The following is a 20,063-nucleotide window of genomic DNA, read 5'->3' as shown; positions in this document are numbered from 1 at the left end:
CCTAAAAGGTAGTATTGTACTGGGAGATTGCGGTTGTAAGTACATGATTTCACGATCACTCAATGTACTCATTATATAAAGAACCTAAGCTCGATTTTGAAATCACTAACAGTATTCTTCTGGAGAGTTGCCAGTATTTTTAACTACGACTATTAAAGGGGTCTCGCGTCCATGTAGCGGCATAAAAGAAACCGTCCTGATAACGCTACTGTAAATTTATTTTTTTATTAAAAATAAAATATTAGGAAATAAGAAAATATTATTCGTATTTATCTTCGATATAAAACTGTCTTAGGTAAGGCTATCGTTCTTTTCCAATTTAAATGTTTATTGTATAAATTTAGACGTTTTAGATTTTTCAACCACAGATTAGGAATATAGAACACTTACATAAAATGGATATACACATACGAAGTCAGAGTTATCTTATTCAAATAAGTAGTAACAAATCAAGTAACTAGAGTCAACCAGCCCTACAAGTATAATCCGTTCACGAGTATGACAGACGAACCAACCATCATTACATTTTGTATTTATTTATAGCATTTATTTATTTTCTACTCATGTATTAATGTCAGGATTGTTCTATTAATTTTGTAATCAATGCAACGACAGTAGTTTTATTAAATTAAGGATATAAGTACATATTTTGTACATTATAGGTTACTTAATATGAAAAAAAAAATGAAAATAATCTTTACTAATCTGTACAAAACAACAATAGTATTTAATCACTGTAGTTTCGTTCTAGCTTGGTTGCAGGATAATGCATTTCGGGTGTATTACATCAGTTGTTTCGCCAGGCATAAGCAGTAGTCTGGTCACGCAGCCGCAGGAAAGTGTATCGGCAGCATCACAACGCAAACGAGTGAGAGTTTTATGTACATATAATAGTTCATTCCCCGCAATACTTCACGCGGCTGGACACCAATATAAAACTTTTATTTTTATTTAAGAAAGTTTAATAAATCATTTGTTCCTATCGTGAACTTAAAAAGAATACAAACACTGATACAACAGGTGAATAATGCAATGCCTCTAAATTTTTTCCGTAAACTGATGAAAAATCAATATGGCTTCACTATATACAGAGAAAAAAGAAACGTAACATAAATTATTATTTATTCTGTGATAATATACACTTCCTATGTCTATTCCCTTCCCAGAATTAGTGACTTAGTTAGAAGAGCAGTCAGGACTAATGCATAAGAAGCCCCGTTATCTGTCCTGTATCGCCTTTTCAATGCTTCGTTTCTGATTCGACACGTACTCTATTTGCCACCACAATAGGACATGTTTTGGGGTCATATTCATACTAATTCAATGTTAAAGTATGTATTGATGCCGCCTGTATCAGAGGTTAATGACCGGAAACTAATTACATCGAACCTTAAGGACAAATATTCAGAAACTGTTGAAATTAAACAATTTTCTGAAGCAAGAAGTCGAACATTTCGTAAAATTATTATCTATAATAGTAGATTGGTCAGATTGAGCGGTAATATAGGTATCAAGATATTTCGCGCATAACAAATAAAACAAAATTTATTTCAAAATACAATTGAATTGAGAATCTCCTTTTTTTATTGAGTTGATAACACCAATGTTTTACAAATTCTCGATCCTAGATTTTACACTATAGGTATTAAATATTGTCTAAGTCTTAAATGTTTTCTTTTATATGCTAAGTTTCGCTGCAGTGTAAAGCAGTATCTATTATTGGCATGCAGGTCACGTAGCCGTGGCAGTGCGTTCTCGTCACCGTTACCGACATTTTGTAATGATGACCAAGGGAATGCACTGCCCTAGACGAAGGTGTCAATGCCCCTTTTAATTTAAAATAGACATTTGTACTTAAGTTTATGTATGCTATAACGATACTTGTAATACTAAACTTATTCAATTCAATTGCCTCTTCATCATTATCATGTCAACCGTTTACTGTTCACTGCTGTATAAAAGCCTCTATATAGATATTGACGGGTAGTAGTTGCCACGCTTGGCAGGCGGATTGGCAACCCTTGTTAGACTTTGGTGAAGTTTTAAAAGGGACGCTGCCGCCAATTCCTCGATCAATAACTTTCCTTAGTCGCCTTTTACGACACCCACAGGAAAGGATGGAGTTAAGTGCCTCTTATTCTAAGGAAAAATAACTACGTAAGGAAGCAGTTATTAGTTTACGTGTATGTTATTATAAATATTATTTATTTTTGTGTGTATGTTATACAATAGAAGTAATTCTGAGTTATCCTTCCTTTAATTCTATGTCTAAAATTGAATATATTGTGTGGACTAATATAAATTAAACGAATAATAGATTTAAATAAAAAATATCCATTATTTAATTAAAATTAAATGATGGCCCATAGAATAGTACTTTAATGAAATAATCTGAATTTAATTTCATGTAGACCTTTAATAATTTTGTTACCTTTGAAGTACGTAGTCATTATTTTGGGTAGCAGAAACACTTGTGTGTTATATATAATATTAAATTTCTCGGTCAATTCCAAATTGTTAACATCTCCTGCTGAAGTTGTATTTTCCTATATATTCTATATAGGAAATGTATTTTCTCAATGTTAAGTCAGAAAATATGCATGTTTCTTTATGTTGACTGCTTAATAATAACATGCCAAGTTAATTTTTTGATCTTAAAGAAATTAAACAACAAATAAAAAAGAACCATTTAATCATTTTTGGTTTATAATTGAACATAGCTAAAATTGTGATTAATTCATTAGGCAATTGATAACAGCTTTAATGTATTAAGTATAATGTGAGTAATTTTTTTTTTATACTATATATTTTCGGTTTTATTTTACATCCATATAAGTACTAAGTACGAAGCCTAAATAATATACATCTTATTAATTTCACTTATTTCAGAACACTTGTTTATCTAATCTTATATGAAATACAATTATATAGTAATCCATTTGAATTCTAATTAGTATTATAAGACATTGTTAAGTGGAAAAAATTTTTATGCCTCTAGGTATAGAGACAGATAATTTTTAAGCATTAATTACACATTATTAAAAATTTTAATGACCAAATATGAAAACATGAAGATGAAGAATGACAAAGAATGCATAGGTTTTTTTTTTTAATTATTGGGTCGTTTTTGAATAATAATAATAATATATTCTTCATTAGCAGGTAACCGCAGAGCCTTATATTTTATATATTAAAAAGATCGAAGATTGTATATCTTATTATAAAGTCTTTACTTGCGAATTTGTTCGAGTAATTGGATTATATTGGTTGAAAACAGTATTCTCTATTCTTCTCCATCCCAAATAGTACGGGTATACCAAATTTTATAACGAATGACGAAGCCGTTAAAATGCCAAGAGGTAACAAACAAACACACTTTCATGTTCATAATATTAGTAAGGATATCTACTTAATCGGAGAATAGATATGATGATCACATCTCGTTAATCATTACATGAAGTCATACTATGTTTGATAATTGATTATAACTCATGTGATCAGTTTGCGCGACCAATTTGTTAGTTAATTTTGAACGTACAAATTTGGTATACTATGATTACTTAGAGCAGTTTTTTAATATTATAAATAAAAGAAACCTGATGTTCTATCCACGAAATAAATTGTGATATTTTAAATCGTAATTTTGTGTTAAATTTATTTTCGATGAAATTATGCATTAATAACAAAAATAATTTATTGTAAAAAAGCCAGGTACATATAAGGTGTAATATTTTCTTTTCAAGTAGGTGGACACTATAAAATATTACTGTATAAAAATAAGACTAATTAGCCTTTATTCAAAAGTATGACCAAGAGAGATTGACGGCTAGCATAGAACAATTCAACAAGTTTACAATTTTAATCATATCTACAGACAAGTTATTTTTAAAAATTATAACATTTGTTTCAGAATTAAACATGGGCCTGGCAACTAATGGCATATAAGATTATTTAAGATAATACTAAGATATTTAAGATAGTATTTAAATACTGATATTAAATTATAATAAAACTTCTAAAAATTAATAATATGTACAAGTAAATTGAATTACTATAACCTCAGCGCTATAGTAAATAATTTTAAGGATATTTCTAATTTTGAATAACTTATGTGGCTAAGTATTGATATAACTGGTTATGTATAAATTTAAGTTTATACATAACTTTTAATATTGCTGCTTCTCTCCGCTTTGGATTTGCTGGAACAAGTTTATTTTTGTATATTTGCTTTCCACTGCTATATTTCTTTATGTATTATTAATGTGTACAATGAAATATAAATAAATAAATAATATAAATAAGCAATATCTCGTCAGAATAAACACTTTACATTTACTACATTTTAGATCTTATTTTAATTAAACATAGGAGGGTACTTATTTATTTATAATGTTATTATTGGGTACAGTCTGTTTGAATTTGTAAGTTTACCGACAATGGATGAATTTATATTTCATAATCCAAATAGATTTTTTTAAATATACGGTTTTGATAACATAGAGCTTGGAATTAAAATTGACGTGTTGTAAAGTTATTAAATGCAATTATGCATTTCATGTAATACTTAAAATTATATCAGATATCTTATTTACTATAACTTATAAAATAGTATTAGGTACATTTAAATACATCTTTAATGAATAACGTTTCTAACTGTGCCACAAATTTATAATTGTAATAGTAGGTATAATTAATTACAAACGCATTTTTATATTTTATGCTATGTGCATCTAAGTCATACTATATCTAAGTTATCGAAAATATACTTATATTAAGACAATCTTAATTTTACACGTTTAATACATTATAAATAGTTTGATATTATAAAGTTTGTGATAACGATCCAGCCGCACACATTATTTTTATAATAAGCATTACAGGATTTACAAAGCAAAACGAACTTCTAAAATAATTAAGTGACTTAGGTGGTAACATTTTCATTGTTGTATATGTATGTAGGTAACTATAAATCTATGCAATAAAGATTGATCGATTTATAATTTTTTTTATTCATAACGTATAACTATGTTATTAAAATTATAATTAATACATAATTTTTGTTTGCGCATATGTTACGACAACCACTTTTTGTAATAAGACTGTACTATTTGTGACATATATTATGATAAGTATTTTTATGAAAATGAGAGGGTATGGGTTGCCCTTTGTGCTTCCGAAAAAAAACATGTAAGACGAGATTACGTTACGTAATCAGATAGACCTACAAGACTCTATATTATATGTTTTTCCATGGTAATCCTAAAAATATACAGGTACTAAAATTACAACTGAAACTTGTAACAAATATTTTACACGTTTACTTAATTAATATCTTACTATTTATTAAATTCGTTAAAATAATTATCTCACTGTGTTTATTAAAATGTTTTTCACAATATCATGTACACATTAAAAATTAAACATTTGTTTGTATTTATTAGCGCCCTCTGTCGTCGGATATGGTGAATGTACCATTGCACGGCGACGAACTGTCAAACGTAGGCCTGTGAAGAGAAACATAGTTCAGAAGTAATTCTTAAATAAAAGTATAGATGGCGATGATGTCTAGTAGAATATCATACATAATTTTGCAAGAAAAATATGTACCACCGTAGGTAAGTAGATTTCCTGAAAATTTTTCATATTGCCACAAGTAGGTATAGTTCAAATAAAAATCTAAATCTATAACCACTCTGCTGTGTATCTTTTTTATAACTGCATTCTAAGTACGAGTATATAGTAATAAACATTAATAATGAAAGTATATATACTTAATATTAATATTTCAAGATTCCCTTAATCGCTGTCGTCGTGGTCGTAAGGTCGTGTTACATTTTTTGAGGAAAAAATTTTATTCCACTGTTAAAATATCATATAAAATTAATAGGTATAATGAAGGGTCATTAAGAAGTCGCATCGTAATACCAGCAGTGACTTTTATCAATAGTGGAAAACCTTAAAACATTAAAAGGTTCTAGAATATTAAAAATGATACAACACTGTATATAATAGTGTTCTAATATTTTTAATATCAGTGGTATAGTGGTACGTGTGAATAGAGTAACGCAATAAAATTAGTATCAGACACTTACGTTACGTTGTCAGTATGTGACTCGGATACTTTGGACCTCGAAGTATCAGGTAGAGCTAAAACAATAGCACCACCAACCACGCTCAAAGCAGCGATTGTTACCATTGGCAGATGGTCGTTGAGTACCGTCTGTAAAATTATAATTTGATTAAGTACGAGTACGTCATTGGAATTATCTTAGGTTGCTTTGGAGATATTGTTTTTTGAACATTATGCTACAAGTTAAAGTTAAAGAACTTTAATATATGTTATTCGTCACAAAGAGATATCTTTGGAGATCTAAAAGCATTCTATGGTACTTTCACTGTACTAACACATATATTTATATATTCTATACGGCTTTATCTATTTAAAAAACTAAAAAAACTGGATTCAATTTGGATTATAGAAACCAGGAAAAAGAACAGATACCATTTTTCATTTATTTATCTATTAAATAATTAAAAAAATAAAAAGCTAAAAAACCAATATCAACAGCTGAGATTAAAACGTTTCTTTTTAGGAAATTAGCAATGATTTTAATTTTACTATTTTACGCATTTCCTATATGGAAGTGAATGAATAATATAATAATAATACTTACTAATTTCCATAAGTACGGAATGCCAATTAATGCCAGTCCAGCAGCTATTTGACTTGCACCAACACCAAGATTCCTTATCATAGTGGGATAAAGCTCGGCAGTGAATATTGGAAGCATCATATTGGTAGAACCGATCGCAAACTTGCCAATAGTGAGACATACGATCACAACCCATTCAGTTTTGATAAACGTCGAAAACAGCTCGCTTGCAACGCACGCTAGACCACACACTACCATACTGATAAATATGGGAATACGTCTACCAGCCTTCAGAAGAATAGGGATACTCATGGCTATGGCTGGAATCTCGACCACGGCCAATATTATAGACGTAACGTGTAAGTTTCCCAAATTAAAATTGCCGATATTCAACAATAAGCCATAGTAAGCAATTGTCATCGCAAACCATGCCACAAATAAACAAACGGTTCTCTTCCGTAAATAGCCTTTAAATAATAATAGTACACTTGGCTCCTGATCTTGCATCTCAGGTTTATGAACCATAAGCATTTTATCCAAATCTGCTGGTATTTCAAGTTTATTGAATTTTGCTGCTTTTATCAATATAGCTTTTGCTTCTTGTGTTCTTCCCATACTTAGTAGCCATCTCGGTGACTCTGGTAATATGAACCTGAAAATATGTACATAACATATGATTTTTATTAACATGACAAGACTTGTTTTATAAATATATGGAACTCAGCTTTCGTTAACGCACTTTATATGTAAGCGAATGTAAAAAAATCTAAATTAACACAAACATATTTTCTTACAATTTTACTTTATTTTCTGACACATAAGAAAGCAACACTTGTCTAAATATAAAACGTTTTCTTTGAGTTAAAAAAAAATAATCAAATTTTGATTCGATTATAATAATTACCATAAGACAAGAAGCGCACAACCAGGTATCGACAGTGACAATGTTAAATCACGCCAGTTTGGTAATACTAGTGATACTAGCGATACAATGATGTACGCTAGTGGTAGTGGAAAGAAGTTGCATACTCCAGCAATCGTCACCCATTTTCCACCCACGATTTCCACAGATAACACAAATGCTGCATAAACCACAGACACTGAGACGAGTCCCATCACCAGTCTCACAATAATATATTGAACGAAGGAACGAACCAATAGAGCAAGGATAGCCAGTACGCTCTGTGTTACTGCCATGCCCATAAGTATTCGTTTGCGACCGAATCTAAAAAAAAAGAAATAAAAATAATTTTAGTTATTAAAGAACAGATTTATTTACTTATCCAATAATTTAAAAAAAATATTGGATATAATAAATTAAGTTTTACGAACTTTGTATATATTTTTACGCGGTAACTAAGTATATCTACTATTTTCATAAATAGATACATAAGGGCCGTATTATTATTATGTAAAGCTTATGTAAGCTATATAAATTAAGTATAAATATAGTCACGAAAATTTTTTGATCTCTTATTAATACTAAACTGTAATGAATACCATGACAAATTTTAAATCTGTCTGAGACCTTGCGGTCGCCTTACCCTCTCTTTTAATGTTGGATTCGTTGTAATTTTAATTATAACAAACAGATTAGTTAGGCAAGCAAATGACATTTTAATGCGGCAAAAGTAAATCACTTGAATTTTCATATGAATTATAATTTGATTTAACGATTTCAAGGCCAAACTATTGAGTTAATGCTATTTATTTAAATCTTCAATATATTTGGATAACTACTACTTTAATATACTGGATAAAACAAAACTTCAGTACTCAACCTATGAAATGCAAGTGGATATAATATATTTAAAAGAAACGACACTTAAGATTAACACGTTAATGTTTTGACATCTAACACGTATAAACGAAAAATAAGAAAAATCCATTAAAAGGTGTGATGACTTCGATATGATTTATTTACATGCTAATTTGTAATGATGATATCTCATTTTGTCGCACAAATATTTTTAAGTACAAATATTATATTTATTGTATACCTATCTGAGATCCATCCACCCACAACTCCTCCAATGCCAACACCAACCAAGAAGAATACTTCTGCTAAACTTGTGAGATAAGCTCTGTCGCACACCAAGTTCCATTCTGAGATTATTGTGTCGCCCACTTCAGATCTATTGAATTCCCAAGCGTCGCATTTGATTATCTCTTCAGAAGGATTTGTATAATTTGGATTACTTAAAATATAGGCTGAGGTGATATTTGGTGAAATAACACGCACACTACATGCGTCTTTCGGCTGACTGTATTTTATCCATATATCGACTGGCAGATCTGACAAGTTTTCGGGCCTTCGACACCAGAACTGTGTTGTTTTTGCCTAGAAAAACGAAACATAGGTATTATTATTTAAAAACTTGAATATTATATTTTTATTCTCAAAATTTATAAGCATGTCAACGACTACGCTGTAAATGTCGTCTGTAGGTTATTCATCTTTTATTCTCAACCTCATTGTGTCTCTGCTACATTAAGACACAAAGATATTCTAAGGCTCTAAATTTGGACAACATCATTATTTTGTTAAACGTACACACGTTTTAAAACTTGTAATAGAATTCATTTATGAATTTGTTCATTAATGCGCTCTAACTTAGATACAATTACCCTCTGTTTGTTATTTAAGGTTTTATTGTTATTATAGTATATTAATTTTAGAAGGAATTTATTTTCCCAATTGGTGTATATAATTTACTTTTTCATCATAGTGAGATTGTATTGCGCATTTTTTGTTATTCTAAATTCCTAAACGGCGAATTAGTGAAACCATGCGTAAATAAAGTGTTAAGTTTAATGACATCAGTTGACAAAATGTTTATGCAAACTTTATTAAAACTCGATCTTAGATAAAAGAGCAGTTTTTCTGCTTTTACACTGTTTTAAATTAAATTACAATAAGAATAATATTTATTTATTATTTTTTATTTATAGATATAAACACTTCATAAAGAGTTTATTTATGTAAAGTAAAATGAAAACTAATTTACTTACAGTAAATGTTGGGAGGTAGATGTGGAAGGTACAGGGAAACGAGAACAGTGCTAACAGGAATGTGATGAGAAGTTGCCAACGTCCATAATGGCCAATAACCGAACTCACAACGTCGGTCTGCTCGTCTTCTGATACTGTTTGTGGTGGTCGAGATTTTTCTCTGCTCGATGTTTGACTGGGTATAACTGAAATAAAAACAAGAGAAAAATGTAAAGTTGTATGATTAAATTATATTCAATTATATCTATTTCCATAAGAAGGTAAACAAACGTTTAATTAATCCAAACATAAAAGTGTTTGTTGATGTATAGAATAAATCAATTAATTGAATGATTCAATTTATTACTAATTTCATTTAGAGTGTGATAATATCAACAAAATTTAAGTTTACAGAAATATCATAAGAAGCAAAAATAATAAGAATAGAATAAGATTAAGTATTACTGAATAGGACTATACACTTTATAAATACAGTACAATTAATACAAATAATTACATTATAAAATACGGCATATGTATTAGCATTTTCATGTTACAAAATATTGAAAAGTAGTAATCTAACAATAATTTTCGGTAGTTAATACATATGTCATAATATATTAGTTTATTAGCGTGTAATCTATTAATAACGGTTTAAAAAACCCTTATTAATCTAAGTAAAAAACTTGTTAGCATTTTAAGTTCACGGACTCATTCGTCATTTTACATTGCAAAATGGCAAAAAGTTTACCGTACCTCACAATAATAACACATACTTAATCTTAAGTGCAGAAGGAAAATATTCTTTTATATAGATCCTTTTCAACAAAGGAATGCATTAATTTTGCTGCCTTTATTAAAAATCGGAATCCCAAATGTATTTAAATTACTCGTAATGTGAAGACCAATAAATTATTATTTAGTTTTAATATCTACATGAAATCTCGTATTACCTATTCGTTGTAATTCAAAACAAAAACAGTTTCGTAATTCTATAACTGTAATTTAATTCCTAACAAATGTATGTACCAAGTGTATAGGTATATTATGTATTCGGTTAAATTATAATTTTCCATATCCATGTGACAAATTATAATTTGACACCTGCCAATCAGATTCAGTTAATTTTGTAATACGAAACGCAGATTGTTTTACGGAATTACCTTAATATACATGTAATATGTGTTACTTTAGAAGGATATATTTATATTTTAGTCGAGTATAAGACAATGTATCTAACTTATTTAATGTTATATTGAAGAATTAGAGATAATGGAACATATCTGTATACGAATAACTTTTCTGGGATTTATTTATCCAAAACTAAAAAAAAAAATTGTGTTTGTTCTATATAAAATGATAAAAGAAGTAATCGAATCTAGAATCAAATATATACCATAGTACCACAGGTTGTGATATGATCCTTAGAAATTAAAGAGAATATGCCCCTTCTCTTAATTCTCTATTAATTTGTTCAGTTATTTAGATTTTTCGAAGTTGTCAAAAAAAAAGAAATAGTGACATACTCTTACTATCCAGTGTCTCATAAATATTAATAAAATGGAGTTCTGTTCTTTTGAGTCTTTGAAATTACAAATATATATATCTAGTGATTAAATCCACACTATTTATTTTTATGATCGTATAGAAAAAAGATCATGAGAACCTATTTACAGGTAGGTTTTTGTCTACAACTTTAATTTTGATCTTCGTCGATCTCCGACTTGATATTCATTTTCTTAAATTGAAACCAATGTCTTTAACAATATTTAACCTAGGAAAAAGCCTTTGTTTTATCGCTGAAATGAAGATTTTACTCTTATTGGGGCAAGTACTTCAAGGAATCTTCTCCAACTAGCTCTTTTCAGGCCATGTCCTTGATATCTTTATATGACATGGCATATACCCTTTTAAATTTTAACAGTGGTTTAACTTTTTTCGTCGAACCTTCGGTCGATTTTGATTCCTTGATTTAATCAATTAATTTGTTACGGTAGCTAGCTGCGTGTGCCACGTGCCCACGAGTATTTCGCGACCGTTGGGCGCTTAACAATTTATTAACTAACAACATGTGCGCCCGCCACGGCGCCTTGACAATGATCTTCATTGCAGCGATAATGACCTACGTAATCACTGTTGAACATTCTTTTATTTGTCTACTATGAATCATCGCATTCTATTTGCATCATCTAATTTGAACATTAATTTTTTTCAATTTTACCATTTTAAATACTCCTATATAGTTATGTTTTATTTTATTAACATGTACAGAAGAAAAATTAAATAATAAATATATTCATATAAAATACAGTTACTTTTCAAATTGAGATAATACAATCATAAATTGGCACTTTTTTATTTACCGTATCACGGCATGACAACGACAAAACCGTATGACGTTATACCGTGCTAAGATAAATATAAAAGCGTTCAATGACGTATAAAGTGTGTTAAAAATGATTGAATATAATCTGCTGCCATTGTAATGTAAGTACATAATTTAGTCAACGAGTGTAGATAGATATATGGATTACTACACAATAACAAACTGTTGGTTATTTGGGCCTCTTGTTATTGAAAACATTTGATAACTATACTAAGCTATACAATATGGCCTAATAATGGATGAAGATGAGGTCCAAAAGGCTAAAAACAGCAGTTTAGTACTGAACATATAGACTATTAGATATATGGCAAGACATCTAGAGTGTATGTAATTTGGATAAAATTATTTAACTTGTAACAAAATCATAACTTTGTTTCAAATTGCAAATTATGAAATCTGCTCTCTTCTTATTACTACAACTCTTCATAATATACGGCTTTGTTTATTATAAGCTTATTGACAACTTATTGTGGGTCTCACGTCCATAATATGTGAACGGCGTAGTTTTACAAATAAATAGAGAGCATCATCTGTCTCGACATAATTCTTCATCTTGCGAACAAGCGGGCTGCATTTGGGGCCAAGGCTGGAGGGCATATCGATTACAGTGATCGCGATTTGCATGGTTGGTTTAATATAACCCGAACAATTGCTTCGTATGCAACACTCAGGTCGGTACTATGAAGGCGGCTATTAGCCTCGACGTAATTATGTGAGATTAATTGCCACTACTTTCAATATCATACGATATATTTATGTATAGATAATATATTTTAAATATTCTGTGCTTTAAAAACGACTGTAAGTTAAGTAAAATCAAAACTCCAGTAATATTTTATCTCTAACACACAATATAGATAAATAAAAAGCAAACGATTTTTGTAATAATAATAAATAATATACATATATGAAGGCGAGAAAGGAATAAAATTAAACAATTACATTCCATATGATATGTCATAAAACATTACATAAATTATATTTCACTCATGTTTTCTATCAACAAGCTATTAAGTATTATTAATAGAATTTAAAAATTTTAAATTTAATAATTATTCTAATATATAATATATCAGCAATTGGATTTTTTTGTACTATCAAATATCAAAATTATCTTTTTTTTACTTTGACATTTAATATTCATACAGAAATAAACCAATCTAAATTATTGTTTTAAAATTCTTAGGAAAAATTATACCCACACGTGTTGTAGGTATATCTATCCTCAAATATATTGCATATTTCTTAATAAATATAAATTAATAAGACGTATACAAAATAGATTTTAAAAAATTGTCTTACACTGTATACCTACCTACATAAACTCTTTCTCTTTTGTTCATTTCTTATCTATTTGACAATGACCTGCTTTCTATTTCTAATCTAAGTATTTCTCAAGAATAATTACAACATTGAATTTTAATAGTCTATAATATAAATTTATATATAAAATTATATGAACTTATTTCATGAAAACGTGCAAGTATTACAAATCAATGTCCCGGTAATTTATTTTTGTTTTATACAATACAAAAACGTTTTTAACTACAATGTCGGTCCAAGAAACTGTAAGTTGCGGACATCAAGAAGGTATTCAATTGTTTAATCAAATGCACTTTATAAAAAACTAATCAATTAAGTACATCGATCGCTTGATGAGTTCGTTTTTTTGTTTCCTGATAAAGTACATGAAAAAAATATTGCAATTGACGAATTTTCCACTCCATTCATCGCAGCATTAGAGGTGTCATAACCCCAGTTAGTGACCTGTTAAATTGAGTTTTACGGTATCTATCTACGTAGGACTGTCAAGGCGGTCTACCGAGGAGCGTAATTTATAATGCAACATCCGGAGTCCGAACACGTGAGCATGTCCAACTAAAATTACACTACTCTTATAAGTAACTATTATTAATCATTATGTTTTCTTCTCTACGCACTTAAATCATTCTTGTTATTATATATTATACATTTTACTGTATATGTAAATGCATTGCATATCATTCATTATCCATACTGTAGATATTATATTATGTATTCCAAATAAATTTTGATCTTGAACTTGGACAAGTTCAACATAACAAATTTACTGTCTCAATAAACATTTTATGTTTTCTTAAAGGATAATATAATGTTACATTTTATTTTATACCCACTTAAAAGATAAGAAAGCAGATGTCTCGGTGACGGTATAATGTCGTAAAGGTAAGTACATTGATAAACACTATTTGTTACATATTATATTGTATCGCTCATAGTATTTGTCGAGGACTACAATGTGTTAGTGATATAGTAACCGTAATCCACTATTTTAATATAAAAGAAGTAAAATTTCTCTGTCCTGTGCATTTCTGCTCCCAAATGTTTGCTGCCTGATTTATCATAACATAGGGTATCCTAGCTTTAGGACCAGGCAGGTATTGATTAGTGTAGTATTTATAATAATAAAAAAAAAACACTTCGAACTAAAAAACTACTATTATATTAAGTAGGTGTCTACTGTGTAAGACCACAATAGTTCTAATATATAATTAGAATCTAAGATACAAGTTTGAGGGTTCTTACTCAATTATTTTTCATAGGAAAAATATACGAAAATAATTTTCTTGTATTCTATCCAATAAAGATAAAATTACACGTATATAAAATTGTATCTACCGTTGACATTAGGGTTACTAAATTGTACCTGTACTCGTATAAATAAGTTGTCGAGTGTAACAAAAAATATATGCCTATTAATAATGCTAATATTTATAATTTAATAAATGCGAAAATTTATAAGATACTGGAATGTTTGTTACTCAATCATGCTTAAACAGTTGAACGGATTTGAATAAAATTTGGTGTACGAGTAGATTTTAACCTAAATTCAGGTTTACGTGGACAAAGTAACGATAAACAGCTAGTTATAAAACAATTATGACTATTTCTTTTGCTATTGTTTGTTTTTTTTTTAGATATTATTGTTAAACATTATTACCTGACAATTTTGATTGACGCAGAGTTATCGCCTAATATCGCATTGACGCTTATCGTAGGGCATCAACCTCAGTGAAATTAAACTCGTGAGGCTACGTATGTTCCATGCCCTAAATATTGTTTTTATTACATATATTATATTAATTCGAGCTTAGACCTGTGTCAGGTAAGTATTTATGGTTTATTGAGCTATATTTTATTGATTGAAATATTCTTTTTCCGCATAATAATCGACTTTCATCTAGGCAAATTTAATATGGGTCTAACACAGGAGTTTTTTAACCGAGTAATCGAATTATGGAGGTGTCCTAATAAATATCTTGTAATTAAAATTAACGGTAAAGACGTATGTACATATAAAAAAGGATGCCGATTGACTGACTGAGTCATATATCAAAGTACAACCCAAACTGCTGAATCTAGACTCTTGATATTTTATAGATGGGTTCCTTATATAGCATGGGTTCCTTATATAGCATGGGTAAACAACAATAAAGGAAATTTGTAAATTCAATCTCTAAAGAAGTTAAACTTTCAAAATCCACGCGTACGAAGTAGCGGGTAAAAGTTAGTATATATAGACGTATATTTATTTCTAGTTGACGTCGATTGATAAAATGAAGCCTTTTTAATACTTGTTTATTAATTCTATTTATTGTTAGCACGTAATACCCTGATAACCCTGTGCGAGTCAGGGCGACGCATTTGCGATAGGGGCCGTCTCCGGAAGCGAATGTGCTCAATGAGAGTGATTTGACATGATCCTACCTACAGCTCGGTCACTGTTCTGGTTATTCACTAGTGTTGTTGTACTTATCACCCTGTATTATCCGTAACTTCACTAGACACAGTATAAATATTGTCAAAAGTAAATATATACATAATTGATAACAATAATCTAAAATATAAATAAATAAATGTACTGTTAATTTGTTTACATTTTAGATATCCATAAATATATAATCAAAATTTTATCAGAATCTTTTTTATAGACTGAATATTAGTTGTAGTATAACTTATTTCACACTATTACATGTGATAGAGTTTATACTTTTATTTATCCATTGTAATAATAACGATACTAGTTAAGTTTTGTTTGCTCTATGTCGTATCGTATACTTGATTAGGAGCGATAATAATAATCAAATTAAGAGACACAGAAATAACAGAAGGTGGCTTTATATATATAAAATCTGCTTGCACCGTATTTTACCAATGTTTTTGCTACCAGTTGTGTTAACGCGAATTTGAAGAGTGAGTTATAGTTTTCAAATTATATGAAGGCACCTTATTCCTCAAGGGTAGTAATGCACGCGATATAAATGTGGACATAATGTATTTTTTGATATCCATGATACTCTGTTCACGCCTATATAGGTGACTGTTACATACAACTTTCCATCAATTCATTATTAATTATAAGTAGATAATATAAAATATAGGGCGAAATGAGTCTTTATTATTGCAAAGCTTTATAAAAGTCGCCAATCAATTGTGATTGATATATTTTATATATTTTTATCTTAATTATACATTTCTTTTAATTTATGACTTTGTTTTTGCGACCTTAATTTTAAATGTTGAGAATTTATAGATAAGGAATGATTTTCAATCAATTTCAGAAATGGAGTGGTTCTCAATTTGATAGTATTTTTGTGTATTTATTACTTATACAATATCTTCAGTAATTCTAAATATTTTTTTTTTGCCATTGGCAGGGTTTATTTCTCTTTTAATAATATCTAATAAATTACATATATTATAAAAAGACTTTCATAATTTCATTTCATAATTGTAGTTTCAAAACAAAATATTATTCATAAAATTTTTGTAACATTAATTTCTTGTTACAAATAGTTATTATAGATATTTATAATTTCTAAATATTTTTACATTTGTTTTTAATGATGAATGTAACTTACATTTATAAAATGTTTGATAATATATTTATTATAAATTAATATAACTTTACATACTTTTTAATTTTATTTAGTAAAATGAAATAAATTTATTAAAGTTTAATAGCTTTTTACTGTCTAATGGTTTATTGTTTAATACATCGAGTTATCTTTTAAAATACTATAAAATAATAATCTTTGTTAAAGTCTTAAGATAAGTAGGATTTACAGGCTCTGTCTAGTCTGTATACATCTCTATATTGCAAGTATAAAATGTTCATGTTTCCAACTAATAATTTAATATTTTTTATATATATATTTTTTACAAAACAGAAACAAAAGCCATTTTAAAAATGTTTCAAAGGAAGATATTGCTATATTATTATCTATAAACACTCAAAATAAATATAATAGAATTTTTAAACTCTATTTTTAAGAAAGTTACATTAAATTATATTAATATTATTATTAATGTTTACATCTATAAGCACCATTATCCATCAGGTGGGCCGGTAGCTTGTGTGCACATTTAGCGCAGATATCGTGTACATACGCGCACGAAAAATAGTCAAATGAAGAATATTATTATTATCCTTTTTTTGAAATTGGTTAATAAAGAAATATGATCTATCTGTTCACACTAATTTTGTAAATATACTCGTATATCATACATTCTTTACTTCAATTTGAGATATAAGATAGTTTTTATCCCGACAAGAAAAAGAGGACCTGAATCGTTATAACATAAAATATCTATTATAAAAATTTTCAATCGTATTTATGTATTAAATACCGCAATTAACTAGGTAAATATAGTAAATATATATAGGTAAATTAAAAAATTGGTGTTTATTTCCATATATGTATATTGTAGCAAGTTTTTTTTTTAAAAGACTATACATCTCTTTTTATACTAATCAAGTAAAGATTGTGTTCACAATACTAAAACCATCTGAAGATAGTTATCACAAGTAAGTACGTCGTCATACATAGTCTCAAGGAAGAATGCATCATGAAGGTTACTTCATAATTTATACAACATATGTGTAAGAAAATTACCCACTATAACTATACTTATGTATTAGAATTGTTTTGAAGGTTAAAATGTTACAACAATATCTGTTTTCCATTTTTTGTAAAAGGTGACTAAGTGAATTTAATGGTCAAGGGATGGGTACAGCAGCGTCTCTCTTAAACATCACTAAAGCCTAACGGCGGTTGCCAACTAAGCACGCCAACTATTGCCAAAACCCGTTAAGCGGGAGGCCTATATCTCCCACTTGGGGTGTTTTACCGTGAACAGTTATCGACTGACATGATAATAATGATGATCTAATTGCCTAAATGTGTAAAACTATATTTCCTATGTTATGCACCTATTGCAACTGAATCAAATATAGACACCACATATATGATGTAATGTCATAAAGAGACAAATAGATTAATTATATATATATATATATATATATATATATATATATATATATATATATATATATATATATATATATATATATATATATATATATATCATAGTCCCTGACAATCCGTATGAAGAGATATGAAGATAAACACAAAAAGTAAAAAAACTAGTTTACTACTAACTTAGCGATATTATATCGGTATTGTACGCTAAAATATTTTGTCATAGCCCTTGAATACCCGTGAGTAGTCTAAGCGAGCTATGAATATGTAAACATATATTTGTCATAGTAAATGACATATCGTAAAAATTATTACATTACATTTATCACCTTTACGATTAGATTTACTGTGCCTTTATCTATTTTACAATTTCTTTCAGTTTTCTTAATAAAAATTTTACTGAAAACATAAAACGCATCCTATTTTAATATGTCGAAAGTGTCACGACTATTATTTATTTTTAAGTTTAATCTCGCGTTGACCCTGTGTATTTAGTTCTTATGCTATTGAGACATTTTGCTCTTGAGACATCCTCATGCATTGCCCCCGTCTCACAATCAGTCTGCATCGAAGTTGCAGTGTACCGGATTTAATGTTTAACATATTCTCCCTCTGTCTTCGATAAATCACAGCAGACAATGCTTATTTTCTGGATGCTAATAATTATTGAATGACACACAATAATTGTAATTGCTCAAACAATCTCGTGTTATGACAAACATATATACACAGATATAACAGAGAACATCCAGACCAGAGTGAATTTAGAAAGTTATTCCTAAATTTGTTTCAACCGAGAATTGAACTCGGAACTTTATTTGCGTAAAGCATCAAAATAAATACACTATTCTATAAAGAAATTAGAAGGCAAAATAACAAGAACCTTGCCTAAATCCTTTTACTTTTTCAATAATTGTTTCAGTGATAAATGGATTTGTTAACTTTATATTCATAGAGGGAAAGATAAAAACATGGAACAATACCTATTGTACAAGTTATTGCTTATTATCTACTGAAGTACAATACAAAGAAAAGGTACATATTCATATTCACATGACCAATTTACTAGTATTACAGTAAATACATATTTCAAACGCTAACGACACGAACATGCAACTTGAGACATAGAAAAATATAATAACTAAAAATACAATGCCTAGTGTTATATGCGCATATAAAAATAATTTAGATTGTGTATAATATATATATATATATATATATATACAGAAATATTCGAAATTTTGTACCTATTTAACACGTCGACTGTCACGGCAATTTTCAGAAATCTGGGCTAAAATGACAATTTGATTTATTCGCATTATATTATTAAAAATTCTAATTCTACGGAATAGCTATCATCAAAAAGCATAAAAAGCAAACAAACATTAAAATAATATTTAATTTCTTGAATTTGAGTTAATTTTTGTAATTATATTTTTGTTTTTTTTTTTAATAAATTTTCTATTCATGTAAGCCAGTATTGATTTTTTGTTCTTTTCCCAGAAGCCATTTATCGATATTAGCATTGATACTCGTATATTCTGATTTTAATTGTAATTGCACAAAAATGGCAACTAAACACAGGACGAGATAACTCGTAGTTGGCGTCCTAGAAAAAAAAAACGCAATCTACAAGTTATATATAATTGAGAGTCAGTGTGTTAATTCTGCAAGGTATAAATTTTAATTATATTACTAATCTAAATATTTGTTTGACTAAGAAAACAAAGC

The 20,063-nt window shown here is 28.6% G+C and overlaps 1 protein-coding gene across 2 annotated transcripts in view; it reads right to left on the bottom strand.

Annotated features, from left to right (window-relative positions):
- Positions 1 to 2,675: 2,675 nt before the first annotated feature.
- LOC113509767 (organic cation transporter protein-like) overlaps positions 2,676 to 20,063 on the bottom strand; it is a 55,693-nt gene continuing 38,305 nt past the window's right edge. For both annotated transcript variants that reach the window (XM_026893180.3, XM_031910746.2), the window contains exons 2-7: positions 9,666 to 9,850; positions 8,654 to 8,994; positions 7,558 to 7,878; positions 6,675 to 7,305; positions 6,093 to 6,220; positions 2,676 to 5,504 (exon numbers count right to left, since the gene is read on the bottom strand). In XM_026893180.3, the coding sequence (XP_026748981.2) occupies positions 5,438 to 5,504; positions 6,093 to 6,220; positions 6,675 to 7,305; positions 7,558 to 7,878; positions 8,654 to 8,994; positions 9,666 to 9,850 (1,673 nt within the window). In that variant the 3' untranslated portion in view covers positions 2,676 to 5,437. The remainder of the gene's footprint in view (positions 5,505 to 6,092; positions 6,221 to 6,674; positions 7,306 to 7,557; positions 7,879 to 8,653; positions 8,995 to 9,665; positions 9,851 to 20,063) is intronic.

This window comes from Galleria mellonella, unplaced genomic scaffold (genome assembly GCF_026898425.1).
Source record: "Galleria mellonella isolate WM207_F2 unplaced genomic scaffold, CSIRO_AGI_GalMel_v1 utg57, whole genome shotgun sequence".
In the NCBI taxonomy this organism is placed as follows: Eukaryota; Metazoa; Arthropoda; class Insecta; order Lepidoptera; family Pyralidae; genus Galleria; species Galleria mellonella.
This window is presented reverse-complemented; position numbering and strand designations above follow the sequence as displayed.